General features: G+C 39.7%; 1 protein-coding gene across 2 annotated transcripts in view; it reads right to left on the reverse strand.

The window, feature by feature from the left end:
- The window catches only part of soga1 (suppressor of glucose, autophagy associated 1), a 35359-nt gene extending 12106 nt beyond the window's left edge, over positions 1 to 23253 (reverse strand). Inside the window, exons 1-5 of one of the 2 annotated variants that reach the window (XM_041256548.1) lie at positions 22063 to 23253; positions 20066 to 20290; positions 15040 to 15198; positions 2651 to 2713; positions 866 to 2137 (exon numbers count right to left, since the gene is read on the reverse strand). In XM_041256548.1, coding sequence (XP_041112482.1) covers positions 866 to 2137; positions 2651 to 2713; positions 15040 to 15198; positions 20066 to 20290; positions 22063 to 22890 — 2547 coding nt within the window. In that variant the 5' untranslated portion in view covers positions 22891 to 23253. The remainder of the gene's footprint in view (positions 1 to 865; positions 2138 to 2650; positions 2714 to 15039; positions 15199 to 20065; positions 20291 to 22062) is intronic. The other variant, XM_041256547.1, reaches the window with a different exon arrangement.
- Between the last annotated feature and the right edge of the window lie 2301 nt (positions 23254 to 25554).

Consider the following 25554-nt stretch of genomic DNA (forward strand, 5'->3'; position numbering starts at 1 on the left):
TAAGCCTCTTATAGACTGTGACATTCTTTTGGTGTTTTCCTATTACAGTAGTACTGCTACTGTATGAGTCCTAAAGTTATCTAACCTTATTATGCCAATACAAATACCAGTGAATCCTCCAATCCTTCTTAAAATGAAAGTACTGTTGGAAAACAATTACAGTTGTTTTCGCAAGGGGCACCAGTTGTTTCGATGACTAGTCCAAGTCCTAGTATTTTAGGCAACCGGTAGACCGGTAGACTAAGTTCCACTTTGATTGGGGCAATAGATACACTTAAAGGATTACATTACTGAGGCCATGTGAAGTTAAATATTTATGATGCCCCTAATCATTAAAAGACTACTTCCTGACATGGGATTTATTGGAACCACGTGCACTATCAAAACAGGAGGTGTCAGGGGAGATGCTTTGTGAGCAAATACAATCCCGGCAGGAGTTTTGTTTGCAAGAACCATTATAACAGGTATACAACACAGAATGAAAGAACAAACTCAAATCACATCATTGCATGGCAAACCTTGTGTTTATATTTGTATCCAGTGGTAACTGATGGCTGTATGACAGTTAGACCCCACATAGGCATCATAAAAGCGTTTTAAGAAGCCCAGTTGCCAGAACAACCTTCCAAAACATGCACACGCCATTAGATTAGAGTTCTATCTATGTACTGTTTTGTGGTGATTTATTACCATGCAGAAATGGGTGTTATCTTGAAGTATTAGTGGCTTGACATTTTATTTTTTTTGGCCATGATGTTAGTTTATATTTGTTTTGTTTTTTGTTAATGCAACAGCAGAGCATGGTAAATAATGCAAAAAGAAAAAAATCACTGCTGGGGAAGTTTGGTATAGAGGGGATTCTTACCTTCTGGTCAGTGATGAGTCCTTTGCTCAGAACCTCTGGTGTAGAGTCTTGGGACACTGACGTCATTGTTGATAAAAAGCTTCCTGATTCTGTTAGCATAGGTAATGGCGAGTCACCTTCTATTTGCTCCTTGAAAGATTCCTTGAGGTTGTCTACCTTCTCCATGAAGGAGATCATTTCCCTCTGCAAAGCACTCAGCCTGATATTAAGGGCACTAACCAGCTTCAGGTCACTGGGGGCTTCGTTTTTCTCAACACTTTCATTCAAAGTCTGCTCTGTGGAATCAATAGTAGGACAAACCTTTGGATAAGACCCATTAGAGTCCGATATCAAAAGATCTATGGCTTTGCTAACAAGTTCAGCCTGGTCTTTGATGGTCAGCATGGCCTCGAAGTCTCTTGTTCTAAGGAATCGTGGTGAAAAAACCTCATAATTATCTGGGTTCTTGTTGTTTCTTATCCCATTTGGCCTCTCCCGGTCCTCCCTGGAATCATTCTCCCCACCGATGGGTCCTTCTCTCCTGATCGGAGTTGGAATGCATTCGGCTGAATCTCCAGCCTCTGCGTCCGTCTCCATTGAGGGGCGTGTGGACTGGTATGAGGCCAGGTCGCAGCGCTGGAGGTTGGAGAGAAGGACTCTGTTCTCATACTGGAGCTTCTTCACTTTCCCACTGAGCTCGCCAATCAGGAGCTTGGCGGTCACCAGCTCTTCCTGTGAGGGCTCGCTTATCACCGAGCAGCTGTCCTCCGACATGGTGGTGTCAAGGTCATGCTCCGATTTGTACTTGTTCAGATCGTTCATCAAGAGTTTGTTCTGCTCCTCCAGCTCCAGAAGGGACCTCCTCAGAAGATCGGCCTCCTCTTCCACAAACTGGAGGTGTCTTTTAAGCTCCATCGTGCTCTCCCCACACTCCCCGTAGCTGGCCGAAGCCAGGACCAGATGACCCTGGAGCTCTTGACTCTTCATATCGTCCATTTCAGCTCTCACGCCACGGTTCTCTACCTCAAGCTCCACTATCCTCCGGCTTAAGAGGTTGGCTTCTTCCTCTACCAGCTTGAGGTGGATCTTCAGCTCGGCCTCTCTGGAGTGTGGAGAGTCAGCCATCTCATCTAGAGAGAGAGAGCTGTCCAGGTCTCCGTACAGAGACCTGTACTTGACCAGGTCTTCTTTCATGCTGTCGTTTTCCTTGGCCATCTTGGTCAGCTTCTTGCACATGAGGGCTGATTCCTCTTTCGCAAAGTGAAGCTGGCACTTGAGGTCGGCGCTGTCCTCCTGAAATTCAGTAAATCCTTTTATACAATGAAACTGTATGTCTTGCAAAACACATTGCCGGTATCTAAATACATGTATATGGATGAGTAGTAAAAGAATGTACGACCCTGTCAGTGGAACAATGGGTGCTGTTTGTTCCCCTTTAATAAGATAAAATTCCTGAAGTCTTTGAAACATGTCATTATCTTGGGTGTTTAAGTCAAGGTATACTCTAACAAGATGAAGCAAGAGCTTTCTAAATCGTTTTCACTTGGCGTGACTCTTAACCCTACATTGCAGTATTTTAAGTAACAGACTATGGCATATCATTTCAGTAAATAGCCATGTTCAACCACACTTTCCCCATATTCTGTAATAGCGGGTTTGTATCTGCCAACAATAAACGCCTCATACACAAACCCACATACTGACCCCAAGGCAACAAATTATAAAATGCGTTTTACTGCCAATATTTGGCAAGAAAACTAAAATCTCAGACCAAGTAACAGTAAAAAAACTAAAGAAACACGTTACCTGGGGCAATGACTTCTTGTCGGTTTTATTAATGGCCCGAGCTCCTCTTTTCTTCAGAGAGTTCTAAAAGACCAAATACATTAATGCACCCTGTTATTTCATCCGTGATTACTGTCATCAGGAATATTTTACAGCAAAGCTCTGGTAAATTTACCCATTCATCATTTCAATGCAGGTTTCCCATACTGTACAGTCAAATACCATTCTATTAATAGGGCTGCTATTTAAACATACTGCAAACTGAAAAGAAAAGGAGCAGTAAGATTGCTTATTTGGGGGTTGATTTTTAATCTGCCAGCATTGTAAGTAAGAACAAAAATATCCATAGAATGGAATGCACTGCTTCTCAGTGCAGCAAACACCAGGTCAAGTTATTGAAACATAATACATTGAAAGAACTGAAGATATTGGTAACTTTATATTGTCTATGTGGCAATTTGGCTCTGAACATATAAATGTGTAATACATACAGATAGCCAGCTTTTTTCCTCTTTTGAACCCGCTGACAGGCAGTACAGAGGGCAACACAACACTGCTGTCTGAATGATGTATGGCACACCAACAGAGAACCGGTCGCCCCTCATTGTTCAGGCACATGTTACTCCTAAATCATTTTTTCAACATTATTACCAGTTTACTTGAACCACAAATTACAAAGTGTGGTCTCTTATTGTGCGTGACAATATGCACAACACAGCAAAGAAAAGAAGCCCATCTGGGGAACTCTGGGCAGTGAAATCAACCCATGTAGGGTGTCACACTCTGTGTGCAATTAAATGTTCATTCTTGATTAGTGATTTATAACAAAAAGCTGCTGGGATGTTCATGTTAGTCCAGGCGACTGGGTTTCCTTCCACCAGCTCACGTAAAAATTTTTTTTTTTTAAAAAGTATGAACAGTTACATATTGTAAAATGTGGTAAACATAGAGAAAAAAGAAAAACAGCCTTTTTTTCTCAAATGTGTGAGTCAAAAATTCTTCACAGTGTTACTATGAACTTGTGAAACTAGAATGACCCTCTAGGATTACAGTATGACAGGGTAAGGGAAGTTCCAGAACAGTTACTCAAACACATTACTACAGACCGGCAAGTGCCCGAATCCCTCTCGGCCAAACTGATGCAATCTCCCATGCAGTGCTGGAAACCCAGGGCTGGAACATTGCAAATCACTTGAGTCACAAACATTTTCCAGAAAAAATGAAACAGGGTCTGCATGACTTATAAGAAGAAATAATCTCAAGGCTCATTTAAAGATGTTAATAATAATGTTTCTCTGTGGAAATAATATTATAGTGATTAAAAACTGTTTTGTAGGGGGGCGGGGGCGGGGGGTTATACTGAAATTGTGCAGTATTTTGTTTCATTGAAAAATGTTCCTTTACATAATCCAGCAGGTTTCCTTGGTAAATAAAAAGTGTAATAAACAATGGGCTAGATTCCCAGAGCTATTTACTCCAAATGGTCATTGCCACTATTTTTGTCTGATGTGTGTAAAAAAGCTAAATATTTCCAATTCTAAGACTAATAAGAAGCAACAGTCTGCTCCCAAGACCTAGCATCAAAAGTGATTATTTCTAGTCTGGTAAGTTTTCTGGGTGTGTTATTGCTCAGTGAAAATATTATGCTATTGCCTGTTGACAAATCTCCTTCTATAATTAATTAGATTTACTTGAAATGTTTCTGTTTAAATTTCATTTGGCAATAACACAGTCATGCTGCACTGAATCACGGTGAATAATAAAAACTACTTCTCAGGGTAGTATAATTTCCGTAACAAATATTTCATGAAGCAAAAAACAATGGTGTTTAACCAAACTATGGTCACCCTCATAGCTGTACCATATCAAGATTCATGAAAAAATAAAGTCGAACTACACTGCAATGGCATTTACTTTCTATGGAGAAGATATTCAAAAGCAATCAGCCGCACTGTTTAAGGGGCAAGGGCGGGGAGTTAAGAAGATGCTGAGTTGGCTAAATTGGGAATGCATTGCTTGATGGGCTTTGATCGTCAAAGATAAGAGGGGTCACAACCCGAGAAGGGAACAAATGAGTCTCACTTTCCTGCTAATGAAACTGTCCCTGCTTGAATACATTGAGTTGGGGGGCAGGGTATTGGTAATGAGCTGGGGATCCAATGGAGCTCTCGAGCAGCAGCACGATTCCATTTCTATAGAAATAACCTTTTTTTTTGTATTACTGAAAATATTTCTGAACAGTTGGTGCAATTATTTATTTATTTATCTGGGCAAATGACCATGTACTGTATGTATTTCACGTTTGTGTTAATGCACAAACAGAAATATTTTGAAATGGCCCAGCTGTAAGTATAAAAGATACCAGTATTCTAATTACAGTAAAATATAAGGCTATACTCATATAGGGATATCTAGGTTCTTATTTAATTCAAATGTTACCTCTCTTCTATCAGAGATATGGGTCATGCACTACAGAGGGTTCACTTTGATACATCTGAACCTTCATAAAAATGCTATAGCAGTCTAGTTACAGAAAAATATAAGGATACTTGGCAATGTTGAAGTGCTGAAGTGAGATTGCACTGCTGTACTAGTGCAGTGTTTATATCATATAAACACAACGAAGGTTGTGTTTTGCTGAGCTGCACTGTGAATCCCTACACAGTGTGTTCCACAGTGACTGGGTGCTCCTCAGGGAAAGCAGCTCATTAGTAAGCCTTGCTGTGTGTGGTTGGGATTGTAAGACTAGGAACAGTCAGCGAGACACTCCACTTCCAGCAAAACACAGCTATTGTTAATCCCCAAACCCATAATAGCCATTAGCAGCAAACTAGTGCTTCTGCTCTGAGCCAATGAGAACAGAAACCTTATTAAAAACAAAGAACCCTGTCCCTTAATGATCTGTTTGACTGTGCTCTTCAGAAGTGTTTAACTAGCTAGGCATGCTGCAAACTCCTTCAAGGGTTCAGTGTGTTTCCATGGCAACGGTCTGTGCCTTCAATTACCAGGCCGTCAGCAAATGGAACAAAATGGAACAATAAACAAAAAAAAAGGAAGAACTGAAATCCAATATTGATAAACCAAGCTGCATTTTATAAGGATTTCAGTTTTTAATTTTAAAATGAAATAAACAAATAGCATGCCACTTACTTTTCAAACCTGTTTTAATTAAATAAAAAAGCATTGCAATTTCTAAAAATTGAAGGCTCTCCTGTTTTTCTAAACTAATCTTTATGTTCTTTGCACAGCACAAGCCATATAGGAAACAGTCAATATCTAGAATTCAGTTCAATACATCAATGAACAATGTGAACAACGCTGGAACACCCTATATCCTCACACCCCTCAACATTCCCTAAATCTGTTCTACGGGAATTCTAATTCTAATGCTTCAGTTTCATTGAAAAGGATCAAAGGAATGCCAGGAAGTAGAAATGGAACTTAAGGAAAAATTACAGAATGCTTGGGAGGCACAGCTAAGTCTCCTCTCCCCTCTGCCTCCCTCCACAATTGCTAATTTATATTATCCCAGCCAAAGCATATGTGGAGTTGCTGAGAAGACACTGTCCCAGCAGGCCTTTCCCCTAGGGACACCTAGGCAGTCATTTAATTCAAACTCTACCCCTTTTGTATAATCAATGCCTGCTGTAGGCCTACCTCTTTCATTCCCTCTCCAGCCAGAGATATGGGTCATGCACTAAATATGGTTGACTTGGGGACACCTGAACCTTCATGAATCAAATCATTTTCTTATACACAAGTGCATACAAAGGCACGGAAACCAACTGTGGTGTGTTCCCTAGGCATTTATACACCTCTACAGGGTGGTGTATGGCCAGATTGTGGGAATGTAAGGGAGCACATTAAAAGGCACTGCCCTGGGTTGATGACAACAGTGCTGATCAGAGCAGCCATGTGTTTATTGAGGAGACAAGACTGCAGCGAAGGGCGAGCAGCATTCTGGAGACAGTGAGTGACCTGACCAATCACCCAGCCCTCTGCCCCAGACAGGCAGGCATTCTCACAGCCTGCTGAGGGACAACCCATCCCAAAGCTGACTGACCTCTCTGGCACAGCCCTTTGGAAATAAATGCACTGCAAACTCCTGCGAGAACACGTCCCACTATTGCCGAGTCTTTGCCAAGCATGATGTAACGTCACCTTGCAACATCAATGGTCCATTGGTCAAGGCAGGACAGCAATCCGCAAAATGCAAAACCCTCCATGAAATGATGGCCCCTATGAGGTCAACAATAAAAAGCCTTTTGTGTAAAAGTAAAGATTGGCCTTGAGACACTGAGCTCCTACATCACTAAAGGCCACTCAGTTCTCAATGCCTTCCTTTTGGCAATGTCATCATGACCCGTCTTATCTGCAGTCCCAGACTTTTATATCAAAGAGACTAATGAAAACATTTGACAAACCCAAGAAGTGTTCACACAACACTGATCAGCAGCTGTGAAGTAATTGACATGCCCTTCAAAGGAGGGCATGTAATAATATTGGTACTGCTATCACAAACCTCTATTGCTGTTTTGATATAAAGAGATGTCACTGCTACACATACGATTCTATTGGGTATTTAAACAAGCAATAGCCAAGGCAAAATGTAGCTTTATTTAACAAACATTTAGGTTCATTTGATTAATTATAGTACCATTTTAAAAGTTGTAACTGGTAAGTTTGTTTGGCAACTCTTTCAGTAGTAAGCAAGTTCAAAGGAAGGTTAGACTGTGAATGTATGGCTGTTTATCCATTGGCAGGACAGCAACAGATACACTTCTTGGATCAATTAATATCTGTTCTTGGTTTTGCATAAAAGTTACTTAAACACGTCTTACCACAGTGCGACCAGGTCAATCCTGTACAATTGGGTTGATCCTCCTTTCCCCCCTCCCACCCCCTGAATATCAGAGACAGACATCCTACAGTGACTGCCATTTTAAGAATGTTTCATGCAATTGATGGTGGTGGTGCTTGACATTTCCATTCTCTAACAGCAGGGGAGCTCACTATGGGAGCTCAGGATCATCTACGCAGTTGACATTTCAGCAGAAAGCTGTGTCTATGAAACAGAATGGCCGTGACACACATCCCAAAGTGTTTCACTGCCAACAGGAGCGCGGTGTATTTGGACAGACAAGGAAACTCACAGTACTACCTAGAATTTATCAAACTGTTAAGTAACTGGAGTTTTAAATTGAATTCAGAACTAACTAAATACTACCAATAAATCATGCCTAATATGTGTAACAGCCACTTTGCAGGTCTTCAAAAGGTCACAAGAGACATTGAAAAAATGTGGAAATAGTCCTAATCTTCACTTTTTAATGCATTTTCTTCATTTACATTAATATAAATACATAAACAAACAAATAAATAAATAAATAAAGAACATTTAAAAAATCAAATGCACATTTAACATAATATGTGCTTCGGTCATATAGGAAAATGTGAAACCAACGAAAGAACAGTTAAATTATTTTGGATGCAATATATTATTCAATTGCCTCTGTTCCAACTTGTGTTTGCAAGCAAAACCCATTGTGATGGTTGGCAATGTTTTAAAGGGTTTTCAAGGAGTTAGTGGAGTTGAATTTCAGCTTCTGTTTTCTTTAAGAAAAAAAAGAGTTTTCAAAAGCTCAGCAAGGTGATTGAGTACAGTGTAGTTCTACGAGCATTGCAGGCTCAGTGTCTGTCTACCAGTTAGAGTGCAGAATGTAAAGAATTCCCTCTCACTCACTTGCACATTCAGCTCAGGCAGCCAGACTGGGCAAGATGCCTTTTTGATTGCAGGCTTAAATTAAGTTCTCAGTCCCTCAGGAGACAGTGTGTAACAAGCCTCCAGCAGCCACAGAGAAGGATGTTAAATGCTAAGCTCCCCTTATCAGATCATGTTTTCGCCCTCACACCTGTAGAAGCAATCAAGTGAAAATAAGAGAGGAGTGGGCAGTATCTGAATGCACTGTTGCTGTGTGGCGATGGGCGGCATTGTGCAGCTTGATGGCAATTGTCAATGGCAGACTGATGACTCAACAGCATGCAATTATTATTATTTTATTTTGTGTTGAATTAAGTAGTTAGTGAATGCCAGTGTTTAATAGTCTATTTGTAGAAACAGGGAAAGCACAGAAAAGCTGTCCCCCCCCCCCCCAAGCACACACTGTGGGATGCATTCATTATTCATTTTGGCAACAGTCCTTTGTACAGTACTGTAATACAAGATGTCCTTATATCAATAAATTGTTCAGTTTCTTATTATATGAAAACACGGTGCTATTGTCCTAAATGTGTACACATAGTTCACTAACTGACTTCTGCTCTCAGATCTTACAGAACTACTGCACAGAATATTTTTGCTCATTAAAAATGTAAAATTATTTTTATTGTCATGGGCTAGATACAGAAATGCTGGAGAAGAAGCAAATACCAGCTCTTTAATTCCCTTAACCAAGATGTGAGACCTCAATCTGATGGGCTGGGTTGATTCTTAAGCGGTTCATGGAGAGACAATGGGCTGCACGGAGGTTGAGGAGAGGGGTTACTCTTCTGAAATCCATTTCGACAATAACCACAAGCCGTTTATAGCCAGCAGCATTCTAAATAACGCTTCAATGAAATGCTGAGGCGGTCTTCATTTTACCAGAGCAGTTTCCATGCGGGACGATTGAAACATCAAAGAATACTTTTTTTATCCCTGTCTCCTTTTTCCACGGTACTATATGGAGCAGAATCCTCAATAAGAAGTCTCTTTTTGTTATGCCTGCTGTATCGTCCATTGTAGAGTGAATGAGGCCTCTTGCCAAGATCCTGTCCTGCAATGCTGGCAGCTGCATTAACAGTTCAGTTTATATAAGGGGTTGAAAGAGGGAGGTTAGTGAGTCAGGGCCCCAGCAGCTGGTGAGAGCAAATAAAATGCCAGAGAGAATTTCAAAATGAATCTTGGGGCAGAATCCACAGTGTCTACTCAATGCTGCCCTTGAGTGTTTTTATTCTTCTTTTTCTACAAATTGTGTTTTTATGAATTACAAGTCAAACCTCACGTTTATTTTCAAAGATTATCTCCGAATAGTGACAGCACTCCAGTGAAAGAAGACATGCTATATAAAAGGGACTTCTGTATCGCAAGCTACTGCTACAAACCTAACTGCTGATTATTTAGACAGCGATTTGTCACAGGACAAGGTGACTCAATCTGGATTTTTTTTGTGACAAATAGCAAAGTTGAATAGCTGTGTTGAACATCCTATATATATATATATTGCAACGATATCATATATATTATATCTCTAATATATATATATATATATATATATATATATATATACACACACAGTACCAGTCAAAAGTTTGAGTACACTTGCTGGAAACTAGGTTTTCTTCATAATTGACAATGTTTTACGTCGTATATGTGTCTGTAAATACTTGCAAATGAAAACACATGTTACAATATACAAAACAAAACATAAGGAGTGTCAAGAAAGTTCAAGAAAATTGAAAATTGTCTCTAAATCTTGGATTCCTCAAAATAGCCACCCTTTCCCTTATTAACAGCCTCACAAACACAGGAAATCACCCGACATGTCTTCCCAGGTCTTCTGCAGCAATTCCCACAGATGTAGGGCACTTGTGGGTAGCTTTGCTTTGACTCTTCTGTCCAGTTCGTCCCATACAGGTTCTATGGGATTGAGGCCTGGAGACTGGGCAGGCCAGGTCACTAGATTGAGTTGTCCTTCACTTTCCTTCTTCGCCAGAGAGTTCTTGCACAACTTTGAGGTGTGTTTCGGGTCATTACCTTGCTGAAGAATGAAGGACTGCCCAACTAGATGTAATCCTGATTGAATGGCATGCCTCTGAAGTATGCTATGTCACCAGCAAAGCAACTCCAGACCATGACACTGCCTCCTCCATGCTTGACAGTGGGAACCACACATGCAGAACTCATGTGCTCACCCTCTCTGCGTCTTACAAATACTCGGCGGTTGGACCCAAATATTTCAAATTTTGACTCATCGGTCCATAAGACCGACTTCCACTCCTCAAACGTCCAATTTCTGTGTTTTTTGGCCCAGGCAAGTCTCTTCCTCTTATTCTGCACTCTTAACAATGGTTTCTTTGCAGCAATTCTTCCAGTTAGGTCAGCTTCACGCAATCTCCACTGAACAACTGATGTTGAAACATCTGTACTTCTTGTAGCATTTAGCTGAGCTTGAATTTCAGGGGCAGTTAATTGCCAGTTTCGCAGACTTGACTCAAATGAACTTGTTCTCTGATTCTGAAGTCACCTTGGCCTGCCTGACCTTGTTCGGTCCTCATGAGTGCCAGTTTCTTCAAGTCGTTTGATGGTCTTGGCCACAGCAGTTACAGACACTTGCAAAGTTCTTGTTATTTGTCTTAAAGACTGACCTTCATTTCTTAAAGTAATTACAGAATTACATTATTTTTTCTTTGCTTAACTGAGCGTATTTTGCCATTTTCTGCTCCCTTACATTCAGGAATGACAAATTTGTTCCTATGCTACCTATATTTATAGTACTCATGGACCCTCACCTGTTAACAATAATTGGTGACAAAGGGTTAATTAGGTAACATGCTAGTTAACTCAGAGAACATCTAACAAAGACACTTTTCTACTTTGACCAGTGTTCTAACACTGTGTTATACACATTTCAGACTTTTAACTGACTTGGGCTTCAGACTGAAATCCTCTTTGGGTGACCATTTCATTTTAATTGAGAAGATTTACATTTTCGTTTAAAAATGTAATCTTTGAATGCAATTCACTTATGATTATCAGCTTATATAAGTACACATATCATATGAAATATTAAGTGTTTATAGACAAGTTTATACAGTTAAAAGCATAGATAATCATGAAAAACCTGGTTTCAAGCTGGTGTACTCAAACTTTTGACTGGTACTGTATATATAGTGAAACATCCAGATTATATTCCATAGTAAGAATAGAACAACAAAGAAAAAAAAATACTAGAAACGCCATTGATAAAACACATCCGGGATTCCATTTACATTCGTCCAAACAACACCAACTCAATACATAATTAACCAAAATGATCACTGGTTTCTTCAGAAAGGCAGGAGTTAACCCATTCAATGCACACTGCAGCAAGCTATCTCAATAGATGGGAATTTTAAAAGGACTGCAAGAAAGTAGGACAGATAGGAGGTAAACGGTTAATGTTAACAAACTGTCTGTAGTTCAAAATGATTTCTTGCCTCCGGGTAGATACTGGTATGACTGACAATTCTTACACAACAGCCCAGCGGCTCCTCATCTTCAATTTCCCCTTGAGGCATTGACGTGGAAGAGTAGTTTGGCTACAGTCTACAATTAGAAAATCCAAGGCACTTTACAGTCTTCCTATTTAAACAGAAGTCCTTCGGAAACTCCCAGATGCCAAATCCAGTGGAAGGAAATATATGGAAATATATATAACGTTTATAACATGTATAACGTTCACATAGGGGCATCAGAAGAGCTCAGATACAAAGTGTTGCCACCCCACATGGCTATGCATTGTGAAACCTGTACAAGCCCCCATCTCAAAAAACCACAGATGCGTGCCAGCCAAATAACTATAAGCAACTTCAGTTCACTCTTCATACAAAAAGGTACTGGGAACTCTGGTGCTCAATAGCTTCTAAATAAGCTATATGTAAATTATAAATAAAAACATGAAGGAACTGCTACTACCGCAGTAGAAGTTTCTGAATGTCAGCTGCAAGCCCCCCCCCCAGGAGCTACCGAAAGCAAAACAAAATGGAAAACAGGCGGTCTCTGTTTTACTCATCTACCGAGTTGATAGTTTCACTGTTAGGTTTGAATGGTATTCAATTTCTGAGATAACCACACGGGACACTGCATCATTAATATTACAAATTCCTTTTGAATATGAGCATCTCTTTCAATGTTGAATTCAGCTGGAAGATCAACCCTGTTAAAGGAGCTTGATGACTTGAAGGCTATGCGTGCTGATTCAAGAGGACAGACCTAGCCTGGGGGGTGGCCAAGGGAGATGAATGACTGCATGAATTCTGCCAGTCACCAACTGAGGCACTGGATGCATGAGCTCTGAGCTTGAAGCAATACCTATCGTTGCAGAGTCTAATTACAATCATTTCTTAAAGGGACCACAAAGTGACCGTCTGCCTATAGTAACCATTGTAGTGAATCAACTGTAACAAAATCTCATGTTTACACAGTATCTTAATTGGTTATAATAAACTTTATTGCAGTTCTAGAATTGTTGATTTAATTCAGGTCCAAGTGACTCAATCCTCTGTCCCACTCTATTCAATCCTCTATCATCTCATCCTTTGCACTCAACACAGCTCTGAGAAAGAGAACTCTCACCCCTGTACTATTACAGGTCCAATACAGGGGTCTTCAAGCTAACACAATAGTCTTTTAAAAGATCATTACGGAGTTATGAGCAACACATGTGAGTACAGCACCTCCTTAAACACCTGCTGAGAAGATTTGACAAAAAGGTCAGGCAATGCAAATTAATCTGCTCATTTGCATGGTAGTTACAAATTGTGGCACAGCCAAACCCCAGAAAAAAAAAACTTTAATATGTATACTACATGAGGATCTGTTGCTGTTGTGTTTTTATTACACATACAGCCGCAGCCACATGGGGGAAATTATTACGGCACAAAGCCTTACCGTGGAAACGAGAAGGTAGACTATCAATCAAACCATCTGCACTGCTCCTTGTACAGCAAGTAATGGCTCTCGAAGGACTGACATTTTCATTCAACTCATTCCAGTTCTACTGGAGCTGCATTCTTGATAACGAGTGTAACATTGCAGAGTGATAACAGTAAATCTGTACTCTGTAAACAGAAGCTGTGATCTGAACGGCAGTGCTAGAACGTAGGGCTGAGGAGTAGCAGTTACAGTGGTGTTGTTTTCATCATATACTAATTATGCTACTCTATGTTGGTCTGCTAGCAACATTGTCTCTTATGGTTATTGGTGCATGTAAAGTAACTTCCTTTTCCAGGACCTATACTGTGGATTTACCTTGCCTTCCTATAGTTGTTAGAATGCTACAGTATACTACATCATAGTTTTGCATTACAATTCTCGCGTAGGCATTTACTGCAGTATTCTGCAGTAACCTTTTAATATAAGGGGTTGATGGAGCAAACATTTTAAAACACTGAAGATGATACGTAACTACTTTTGCTTGGAAATGGGCTGTAGCAACCACTACAGTCGATTCCTTTGTTCTGCCTTTATCTTAAGGTATAATGACGGTCATTGATAAAGGCACTAGCTGAATCTTGGTGTATTCTGTGCTACTTGATCTTCAGTAACTAACCTGGGTGTGTCCACTATTTTGTTGAGATATGGCTAATGACTTTGGGCACTCTTCATTACAGCACAGTTTCAAATCCCTGCAAGGCTGGATATGATAGCACCAGCCTGTCTCTCTCGTCTCTGTTTAGGTGATGTTTCTGTCCTAATTACCTGCAGATCAGCACCACTGGTGTAGAAACACTAATCAAAACTGAAATGTAATGAAGGCTCCAGTTTCATATTTAACACCAGTAGTCTATTTAAAGCTACCCATTATTCCTGGCTATTGTTTCGAAGGAGCCCTTTCATAGAAGATGAGCTTCACTGTTTTTTCTGTTTTTTTTTTATTGCTGCTAAAACTATATGGAGTAAAGGTTGATATTCCTTGTAGAACTGGTCTAATAGACCACGCAGCAGACAGCATTACAAACATTAAAACCCAGACACACATCAGCTAACACAAATCAAAACTGACAGAGGGGAAAAACATTCTCCTGCACATCAAGGCCAGGTCAGTTCACAGATTACTGTACACAGTTATACATCATTTGGTATAATATGTAATTCTTTCAAAACAGTGGACCATATCTTGACCATATACTGAATATATAGTACAGGGAATAATTATGGAGACACTCAATATACGACATTATAGTGTGTAGCTTCCTATACAAGCAGTTTTTAAGGTCATTGCTCTAAATGAATTGCTGTCAAAAATGTCACCAAATCAGCCACCGCAGTTAGAGAGATACTAATAGGTCTCAAAGACTCCCACTGCATATTAGTCTCACCTTCCAGGTTTTACTATTAGCTTGATTAACCACAGTGTACATGATTAGCCACAGTGTAGAGGCATATATCAAACTGCTACGCATGGGAGTCTTATTTTCATCCCTGATGTGTATCAACATGGCAGAAAATAGTACTGCACAGCTATGGTCAAAAGTTTTGCAACACCTAGATTTTTAGGGCTGAGACATAATTAAACAAACAAACAAAAAAAAAATATATGAACATATTTTATTTAACATCATGTAATCAAAAAAACTACAAAATGATATTGCAAAGGTCTACCCCCTACCTCCTTGGTTTTGTCCAGCTCTGTCTGAAGGACCTGCTTGGCCACGTCCAGCTCTAGGAGTCTCTGCCGCAGCTCTTCGTTCTCCTCCTCCAGCCTGCTCCGCTTCCTCTCCACCCCGTCCAGCTCGTTGTGCAGGCGGATCGAGACGTCCTTTGCCACCTGAGAACAGAGCGCAGGAACAGGGAAACTCAGACACAAGCTTCTCAAACCACTCCCAACAGTGAAAGATCAATAAGAGTCCAATCCACCACAGAGCCAATATACCCTTCATGTTTTTTTCTTTACATTTTTAGAAATTTTAAAACAGTTTGTGCGAACTCGATGGAGTTTGAGAAGTGGCCTTGGCAAATATTTAAAAAAAAACATACATGTATTATAAAATAGATACATAATGTGGTGCAATTATGCATGCAGTGACTGAAGGGGTTATGACAAAAATCTGTGCTGGAGTTGGACACACATGAAAACAAGTGTCTGCTTATATATATACCAACTACACTTGTCTAGGTAAATTGAAGGACATGTCTCATATTGTCAGCTACATAGTAAGTTATTCATTCATGTAAAATATATGTCCAGTGGTTAAAGAAAAGGGCTTGCAACCAGGAGATCCCCGGTTCAAATCCCAGCTCAGCTACTGACACACTGTGTGACCCTAAGCAAGTCACTTAACCTCCTTGTGCTCTGTCTTTCAGGTGAGACATTGTTGTGACAGTGCAGCTGGGTATAGTTCACACACCCTAGTCTCTGTAAGTCGCCATGGATAAAGGTGTCTGCTAAATAAACAAATAATATATACAATATAGAGTACACTGTGGGGAAATAAGAACAATTGGTCAACAGGAACCAGGAACTTCATCCATAATATTCACAGTTCGGGTTTGTGTAATGGCATTGAATGGAGTTATTCATACAATATGAGTGTTGTATAATGGCAGATGTGTAGAAGGAGCATTAAGTCAGTATTGTATCGCACTGTGTTGTACTATTGCACAGAAATACAATTAGAAACATTGGCCGTTCAGGAAACCGAATATTATATTTAAGGTTCTGCCTCTACTTGGCACCAAACGGAACTTCCCCTGTGTGTGTGTATTTATTGGAATTCTCCTCTTATCAGTCAACCAGTGTTACTCTAGTCTAGCTCTTCAACTATTTTTCTTTTTTATTTCTGCTGTTCCTGGGCAAGATACCAATGAAATGCCATTTAATGTTTCCACTATGGTACCCAACATTTAGACTTTCTATATCTGCTGCAGTGACATCCATCCCAATAAAATAGAATGCCAGCTATGTGACCATGTATGACCCCATTTACACACTGAGGGAAGTTATAATTTTACAAGATCACAATATATTTGGTCCTGCCAATTGCTAGTTCGTTGGCTAAGAGCAGATGGCTCTCAATCCTGCCCGTTCTGAACCGGAACTCTCCTTTAGATCCTGGAGGGTGTGAGTGTCTATATTATAGAGTCTTAGAATGCTTACATCTGAGTTTGTAATCCACCATCTGCTTCATCCATGGATTTAACAGGCACTCTGGTGGATGAGCACCATAGGCCTTAACATTCTGCTATTGCACCAGAAAAATTAGCTGCTGTGACTTTGAGAGGGATTTTCACTGAAGGCAGCCACTTAATTATTGCCTTTTTCATTCAAAGTTAGGTGTACCTGGGTTTGCTAATGAGGTGACAGGTGGATAAATTGCAGTTTAGTAAAAAAAAAAAAAAAAAAATATATATATATATATATATATATATATATATATATATATATATATATATATATATATATATACTTTAAAAATGTATGTATGTCCCGTTTTGCTCAGTTAAGACATGCTTTCCCTGTCATAGGATCTTCGCATAGCACACACTGCCACCCGGTGTTTTATCTTTGAATGAAATGTGCGCGAGCTTACAGCCTACATACTGGTTCTGCACAGTTCCTGATATGTTTGGATGTGTTTCTATGTGTGCTTGTGACTCTTACAACTTGTGAATGGCTTGGTGGATTGATTTAAAAAAATGTTATAAGGGGGGAACGAAACATGAACAGTTACTGATTACTGTAACAAAGTGTGGGAAAATAATGAAACGAGAATAAAACCATCCACTACAGGTCTCTTTGCCAGCCACAGGAAATACATCATTCTTTTTAACAACAATAAGACATAATCAACATATTGCTGTGTAGGAAATATAATGTTGAGCATTCAGGGGTCATATATTAGCATGCATTGGATCAAAAGGGCTAAGTTTGTGCCCTCAGCTTGATATGACATCATTAGAGATTGTTAAACACCAAATGTTAAGGAATGTTCAGAATTAATAGACTGTGTCATCTGGTTGTGAGCATCTGAGGGAAGTTCCAGAGTTAAGCTTGTGACCAATTAACTCTTAATGTAAGGACCGCCTCTTGTATACATCTTCAACAACACCACACCAAACTTGTGTTTTAGTGATAATAAAAAGGTGAGGTCACCAAACATGATCAAATGTCAAATCAGGCAAAAACTGTCTGTGCGTCGCTGCTGGATAGATTAATTACAGCCCCTAGTACCCCAGGTGTAATTACTTTATAAAAGCACCACAGGGTAGTTCTTATTCGTGATGGTTTATTTGACAGGGTTAACACTTCTCAGGCTACCAGTGCTGTTCAAAGGAAAAGCAGACAGACAATCCAGATTGTGAAAGTTCTCTAACATAAAGTTCTTTATGACCTGTTTCAGTCTGTAGCCGGGGGCTTTTTTAAAGTGCTGTTTTATTGTAATTGTACACTTTTGCAAGCCATTAAACACTTGTATATTTTCGCCGTTTGCTGCACATAAAGGTGGAATAAGTACATAGTTTAGATGGGTGTGGTTTCTGTACAAGCATGCACACGTTTTTTTTTTATTCAGTTTGGGCATGTGCTTTATTTATTAGCTGCAGAAAATGGTACAAAAATATTTGTATTTGATTTCCATAACCACCTCGGGGTTTGGAGGTCATTCCAAAAAAGTATTCATTATTTTCTGAAAAACTCCTGCCTAAACCCATTTTTTTTTTTTTTTATAGCAACTGAATAATGCAGTTGACGGATCCAAAATTCCGCTTTCCGTGATTCTGGAAACCACAGGGCATCTGTTGTAGTCAGCCAAGACACCTATTCTTTAACTGATTGATGCATTCTAGCTATTGCTGTCCATTTAATTAGACATACACTGAATTTCTGTGGCTATAATGGCATTTAAAACATGTGTGCTAGTAAAATACATCCCCCACCACAGCAGTTAATACAAAATGAGAGGAGAAACGGGCTCTTCTATATTCTAAAATTGCAATCACAATTGGAGAGCAGTTCTATAGGCATACGGATAGACAGACATGGGACATGCATCCCCAGTGCTCATGTATCTTTATTATATTTATGAGTCTATTGCCAGAGGCCAATGTACACTATCAATATGTTCACTGTTGCGAATGTTGACATAGGCAAAATCTGACTCTATTACATGGTGTTCAAAGCAATTTGGAGGCTGGAAATGAGACATCTGTTCACCCAGTATAAAAAGAATCTCTCACAGCCGCAAACCTGAAGCACAGCACATAACCAGCTAAAAATACACTCTGCAGAAAATGCTTTGCTTGGGAATGGCACAATTGCCAGAATTTGTGCTACTTCTATTCCAGATCAGTTTTAAAAAGCTAGGTTTTGGGTGTGCACCACACTGTAAAAAGAACAGGGAAATGCAGCAGTCTAAGTAGCAAAGTGTTTTGATTCACAGAAGCTTGACCATCATAACAACAGTCAGGCAGTCTTCCCCCAGTCTCTGGAGCTCGAATGGCTTCTTTCCCAGACAAGACTTCCTGCCACTGTGCTTCAGTTTAAACAGCCCACAGAGTGTTCAGTTAAACAAAGAAGCACAATGTTAGAAGTTTTTATAATTGCATCATTTAAAAGTGAGGGACAGCAACAGCAGGGCTGCTGGCAGTGACGCCCCCAGCCCCTCACCCACGTTAGGTTTTTAAAAAGGCCGTCTTGTGCAGCTACATTCCGTATGGTATTTTACAAATTGCTACCTGTAATTCAAGCCTTGCCAATTTACCGACCTAAGAGTTATTAAACAGAAAACGAATTAAGGCCATCTGTGAGGGTGGAAACATTGCACTTCTAACCATATATAGCTTGTTATCTGATAAAGACCACACTGTTCAATAAAAACAGCTTACTACACATCCAGTGTGCGTTTTACAGCATGCTCATAGAAACAGTAGTACACCCATTCAATGCTAATGGGCCTGCACTACCAAAGAACATTATTATACACTTTCTGCACACAGGCTGGTAGACCTGACCTTTCAAAGCAGTCATTGCCATCTGCACCATGTTTAAAAGCAAGTGGACAACATTCTAAAGGTGCTTGTCAGTTTGCTCCAATACAAATACAGACAATGCAAATCAGATTTAAGACAGAGTGTTTTTGCAGAAGCATGAATTTAGCAACCGCAATATAAAATAAAAGCTGATGACAGTGATTAAGCCCACCATTTGAAGGTCTCTAAAACTCAGTTAAAGTCATTTAAGGGTGATTTCTAGGAGACTACACCACAACTTATAGTATTATATATATGATATTGTATATATTATATGAAAAAATAGCATATGACCGAACCAAGGATAATTTTGCTATGAATCTGCTATCTGTACGAGAGTAAATGAGAACAACCCAACTATAGAAACAAGTACTATCTTATCCCCACTTTGTTTAAAATGCAGAAAATGTCCTGAATATCTACCATTGCACAGGAATGAATGAATGTATTCTTGCTCTGTCCGTACCATCAATAAACTACTGAAGATTCAGTATATGTTTAGGATTCAGGTTATTTTCTTAGAAGATGAGAAAACACTTCAAATAACGTACTTGTGCTGAGCTGAACGCAGATTCTCCAGGATTCTCCCCTATAGCCAAACTCATAATGTTCACCGCTATTCCGCTCTCCTCCTGTGGTGGTTTTTGACAGTAAGCGTGAAAGGGTACCTTGACGTCTTGCTCCAGGGTGCGGATGAACTCCCCGTCCACCTGGCCGGTCTGGGCCACCCGCAGGCTCCTGCGCTCCACCTTGCGCAGTCTGTACTGGAGGATACGGCACATCTTGTTGGCCTGGTCCAGCTGTTGCCGGAGGTCCTGGAGCTGATAAACGTCCTCTTCCAGGTACATGTCCCTCATCTCCAGCATCTCCGTCCGCAGCTCCTCAATCTCATCCTGACGCCAAAAGAAAAATCAGAAAAGGCTGAACCACAGCGCGACTTGACCTTTTAAGCTGCATCAGGGGGGAGGGGGAAAGGGGTAAGGTAAGTTACCTGGACCGTGTGAAAGACCGTTCCAACTGTTCCAGTGGAACTGGGCCCGGGCCTGTCAGAGGCCCATACAGAACCTATAAAGGCCCTGGCATTGTTTCAGAGAAGGCTAGGAAGGTCCTTTTTTAAAAGCACTTCGTGTTGATTGGGTTTCAGTGTGTTATAAAACATAGATTTAAATGAAGCATTAGTTAAAGATTTTATATGTATTTTATTTTTTTTTAGTTGAAGTTGAAGCTAAACACATAAGAGATATATATATATATATATATATATATATATATATATATATATATATATATATATATTTGAAATCATTTTACTGGGTGAAGACATAGCAGTTGAAACACTGGGGTCATTAAAAAACAAAAACACAATCATATATAACCATTGCTAGGAATGCAATTACCTTATATAATTTAAATAACAGTAACTGGAAACACCAGGTAAGAATCTTGGCAATAGAGCTTTGATGTAGAGATTCCTTAAAATGTTCGAAAAAGAACGCCATGCAGATCTTTGGCAAAGCACGAATGTAGTTTAGTTGATTTAAAACGCATACAAACCTGTACTACTGCTATTGTAACCGCTGCAGGTGTACTATGAGGAAATCATCTTTACTGTACACCTGCACACCCCATAAAGAGCAGCAGTGATACACAATATAAAGAATTTATGAGGGGGAACGTGCAGTGTGTGTAACCCTTTAATGCCTGATTACAGTAACGCTCACATACAGAAGCACCGAATCTAGGTCATCCACTGCAGGGCTCATCACGTGGGTGCCTCATATAACAATAGTACAGCTGTGACTGCCACGAAATGTTAGAATGCAGCATTTGGATGGAACATTATTGAAAGACAATGCACAGCTGCACTACCGTGCGTACCAAAGCAGATGAACGGCTCGCTGCATTTCACGACCTACATGTTACAGTTAATTACATAATTACTGAATCAATTTATTAATCTGGCGAGGGTGGGTTAAAATGTAGAAATCGTTTGTTTTTTGTTTTTTGCAATGAAGCATTAGCAATGTACAATACCACACATGCTTTTGCCGCTATGTAATTACTGTATGAACTATTCTTTTATGAACAATTACCTATATGACAAAATAAAAGTAGCATAATGGCACAAATAATAAATGAGTATGCGGTGGAATTGTCAGTGTTATCAATATGTTGTTTTTATTGGGAGGAAAAATATTGTATACATGATATTTTAACCCAAAAGGGCTTTGTTTTGGAATAATCATTAAAAGTGTATTTTATTAAGTTAAGTGAGATTCCATCCAGTTATACTGAATCTAAAAGACCTGCTACTTCTGTAAATTACGTTTTTCAATACCTGGCTACTTTAAACCAGAGGATGTTAGACTGGGCAAATCAGCCTATTGAACCTTCCCTGCACATTTGTATGCAGAAGGTTTATTACTATCAGCAGTGTATTGACTCCCCCCCCCCCAATTTCTGTTAAAACCATGCTCTTTGAGACACATCACGGAGCCTGACCTGGGTGTAGCCCTATTTAGAAATAAACCTGCTGTTTATAAGCTGTTGCGGTAGAGGGAAGGTGGTATCAAGTATTTATTTATTATTTTTTTGCGAATAATATTATATTTTTATTGCTATGCATATAAAATGCCAAATTATAAGACACAAAACAAGTGCTTACTTTTAAGTAATCATTTTCAGATCTTAGTTCATCGATCTCCCTGATAAATTCTTCCTGCATCCCGTCCATAAACTCCTCCGTTAGGTCAGAAAATGCCAGCGACGTACTGACATGGAGGCGACTGTCAAGCGAGGCAACAGAGCGCTCGTCGCCGGGGGAGATACTCTCTTCCCCGGTTTCTACCCCGAAGGACAGTCGGTCCTTGTCCACGGGCGTTTTGTCATTCTGGTCACTCATGGTGTCAGATGTGCCATTTTCTGGGTCCCCAATTTGTTTTTCGCCATCGGTTCCTCCACCCCTGCTGCTTGATTCGGTATCGCTGCTCAGAGCATCCGCGGAAAGTTTATTTTCCTCCGAAGCGCAATCAGAAAGCTCGGAGCTGCTATCCGTAGGAGACAGTTTCCCGGGGGCGCAACCCGAGTCTTTGCTCAGATCATCGGATGCATTGCTGGCATCCGATATCTTCCTTCTTGCTGCTTTTACCGATTTACTAACACCGGGACTTTTGTGGGCGCTTGAAATAGACAACGTGGATTTAGCAGCTTGCTTAATCTTCTCGTGTTTGAGCTCCTTTGAGCTCCCAGGGCTGCGTCTGGACGCCCGGCTACCGAGATTGAGACCCCCAGTCCTGATGCCTAGGCTGGTGGCTGCAGACCCATTGTTGCTTCTGTTCTTAGCCAGGGACCATCCAGGGACATCTCTGGGTCTCGCCGGCGAAGGGGCTCGGTTCACCTTCTTCTTTCCGTTGCTGCTGTGGTGCTGTGCAGTAGGTTGCTGCTGAAATTCATGTGGTTGCTGTGGCGCCGTATCAACATTTGCACTATCCATTTTTCACCTTGGTCCCCTTTCCTTAGTAAAACAGATTTTCCAATTTCACATCAGCCTTTGTCTTGGTCTTTCATTGCTTAGGCAAAAGAACAAAACAATTCCCAAAGTCTACCGATAGAAATACCCTGGCAAAAAAAAAAAAACCGAACCGCTTTGTTTGATCTTCCGTTCTTTCCCTTTTTTTTGTTGCTATTTGTATGTGATAATAATCTCGTTTCGGTTTTTTTTTTTTTTCCCCGTTAACACGCCTAGCTATAACGCCTCCCTTTTTCCTATTCAAACATTAGCAGCACCACGACACTGGCAGTAGTTTAAGATTTCTCCTCCCAGCGGCCGGTCTGTGACGACACCAGTCTGGTTTCCTCAAATGATCTCAGGATTTCACAAGCATCGCAGCCTGTTCGTGTAGTAAACAGAATACAGTACAAGGGCGACCTCACTGTAAGGTGACTGTAAAATAGCCCAGCGAAGGGAGCTATTGACAGTTTCATAGCTAGATGTGCAGACTGGTGTCTTACTGAGTTGCACCAGCCACGTTTGAAAAAAAAAAAAAAAAAGCTTTTGTAAATTCTGGTTTAGGTATTAAATATTAGTATCACGGTACAACATTTTCATGGCTAAGAATTCACGACAGCCTGCTCTAAATATTCATCCATTAAATCAATCTGCAGAATTTTTTCAATAGTAGCGTAATTTCCTTTGAGCTAATTTTCGATTTCTTAAGATTTCTTGACACCCGTCATTTCCCCCTCCTCTCACACCTCCTGCTGTCACCTATCTTTCCATCTCCCACCTTCAATATCAGATTCAGTTCCCTTCTCTTTCAATATTGTATGTGATGTTCATTCTATTACCCTATGTATAGAATAACCAGACAACCTCTTATTAATTCCACTGCTGCCGTGCTCTATACAGACGCCCTTGTTCTGATGCAATTGACTGTCACATTAACAATTCAACGAATGTAAAACGATATTAATGGGAGCCCTTAATAATTAAGTAGTAATTCATGTGATACACAGTGCCAAGCATATCACATAATTACATTATGAAGCCTGTTTAATTGCTATATGTGTACAGTGTTAGAATGAGTATTGTTTCTGTGGACTGCTAAACCATGTTTGTAGACTTGATATACTGTCTGTAGAGGAAAAGAAGAGCACGTGAAAACTATATCAATATAGAATATATCAGCTCTAACAAAACGTAGTCTACTTTATAGCATACATGTTTGATGCAGAGTGCAGATGTAAGAATAAATGTTGAGCATGAGTCCATATTATTAACTTTGTTTTTTGGAAAGACAGTTTTAAGGAAAAAGAATACTTATGATAAACAGAGGAAATGTGTTTTTAGATTTAATTATCATTTTAACAAATATGAGTTAATACAATCTAAATAAATTGTGCCCCATGTAATTTGTTAATTGCATTTGTTTTCCCCTAAACTCTTTCTACTCTCCAGTTGAAAGTAAATTGAATTTGGCCTTGTGTCACCACAAACCAATGTGAATGCTTGAACCCTGTTAATCGCACAGGATACCTTTCCAACATCCTGGGTGGACGGTAAACAAAGTCCAGATAGGACAGTACACCTCGAGGTATTATCAAATTCAGGGCCTGTGGGATTTTATTAAAGCAAGACAAATCATACATTTAAATATAAAAATGACAGTAATAAATGATATGTATTATTAAGTAAATGACAGAAATGCAGTTGCCCAAAAGAGAATACTCAACCCTGTGCATAGATCTGAACACAGATGAAACAGTGTATAGATAGAGCGATGATAAGCGCTTACAATTAATTATAGGAGTGATGTTAAGACCTGAACAAGCTCCGCCCTCTCCCTTTATGACGAGTTCACTGGCAACGCCCACTCTCTCAAACTGGGTTAATTGCATTAAGGGAGATGTCAGGGTGATGAATGAGTTCCTGTAAAGCAAACACGTGAGCTGCCCTTGATCAAAATGCTGTGGAAATTAAATGTATGCATCAGTGCCTCTTTACACTGCGATACACATAAATTCGTTTAGTGTGTGTATATATATATATATATATATATATATATATATATATATATATATATATATATATATATATATATATATTATATATATATCACGATCACAACATAAATTATATCAGGATTTCGAAATTTCAAATTGTGATGTCACATTTGCATGAAATCTCGACATAACAAATAACGCTGTAGTGTTAAAGAATAAAGCGCATTTAAAGGGAACCAAAATCCCATAGGGACTCAGAGGCCTACCTATATGAAAAGGGCATCTTTACTAACTGTTACAGCTATCCTAAATGCATATAGATGCATTTGTTTTTCATATGCGTGACCCCTTACTGTTCATTCCTTTAAATCATAAGTGAGTTTTGCAGTACGCTAAAGATTTTCCGGTGAACCTGCTTCATAGCAAGGGTACCTACACGACAGCACTGAAGTAACGTAAGTGTCGAATGCAATGCACTAGTATTCTTGCGCCATCTAGTGGAACCTTATGTGAAATGACACCATATAATATATATATATATATATATATATATATATATATATATATATCTATATATATATATATATACCGGTATATGGCACGTATACGATATTTTATTAACCTCTAGGAAAGACCCACTACGGACAGCATGGTG

The sequence above is a fragment of the Polyodon spathula genome, chromosome 8 (assembly GCF_017654505.1).
Source record: "Polyodon spathula isolate WHYD16114869_AA chromosome 8, ASM1765450v1, whole genome shotgun sequence".
Classification (NCBI taxonomy): Eukaryota; Metazoa; Chordata; class Actinopteri; order Acipenseriformes; family Polyodontidae; genus Polyodon; species Polyodon spathula.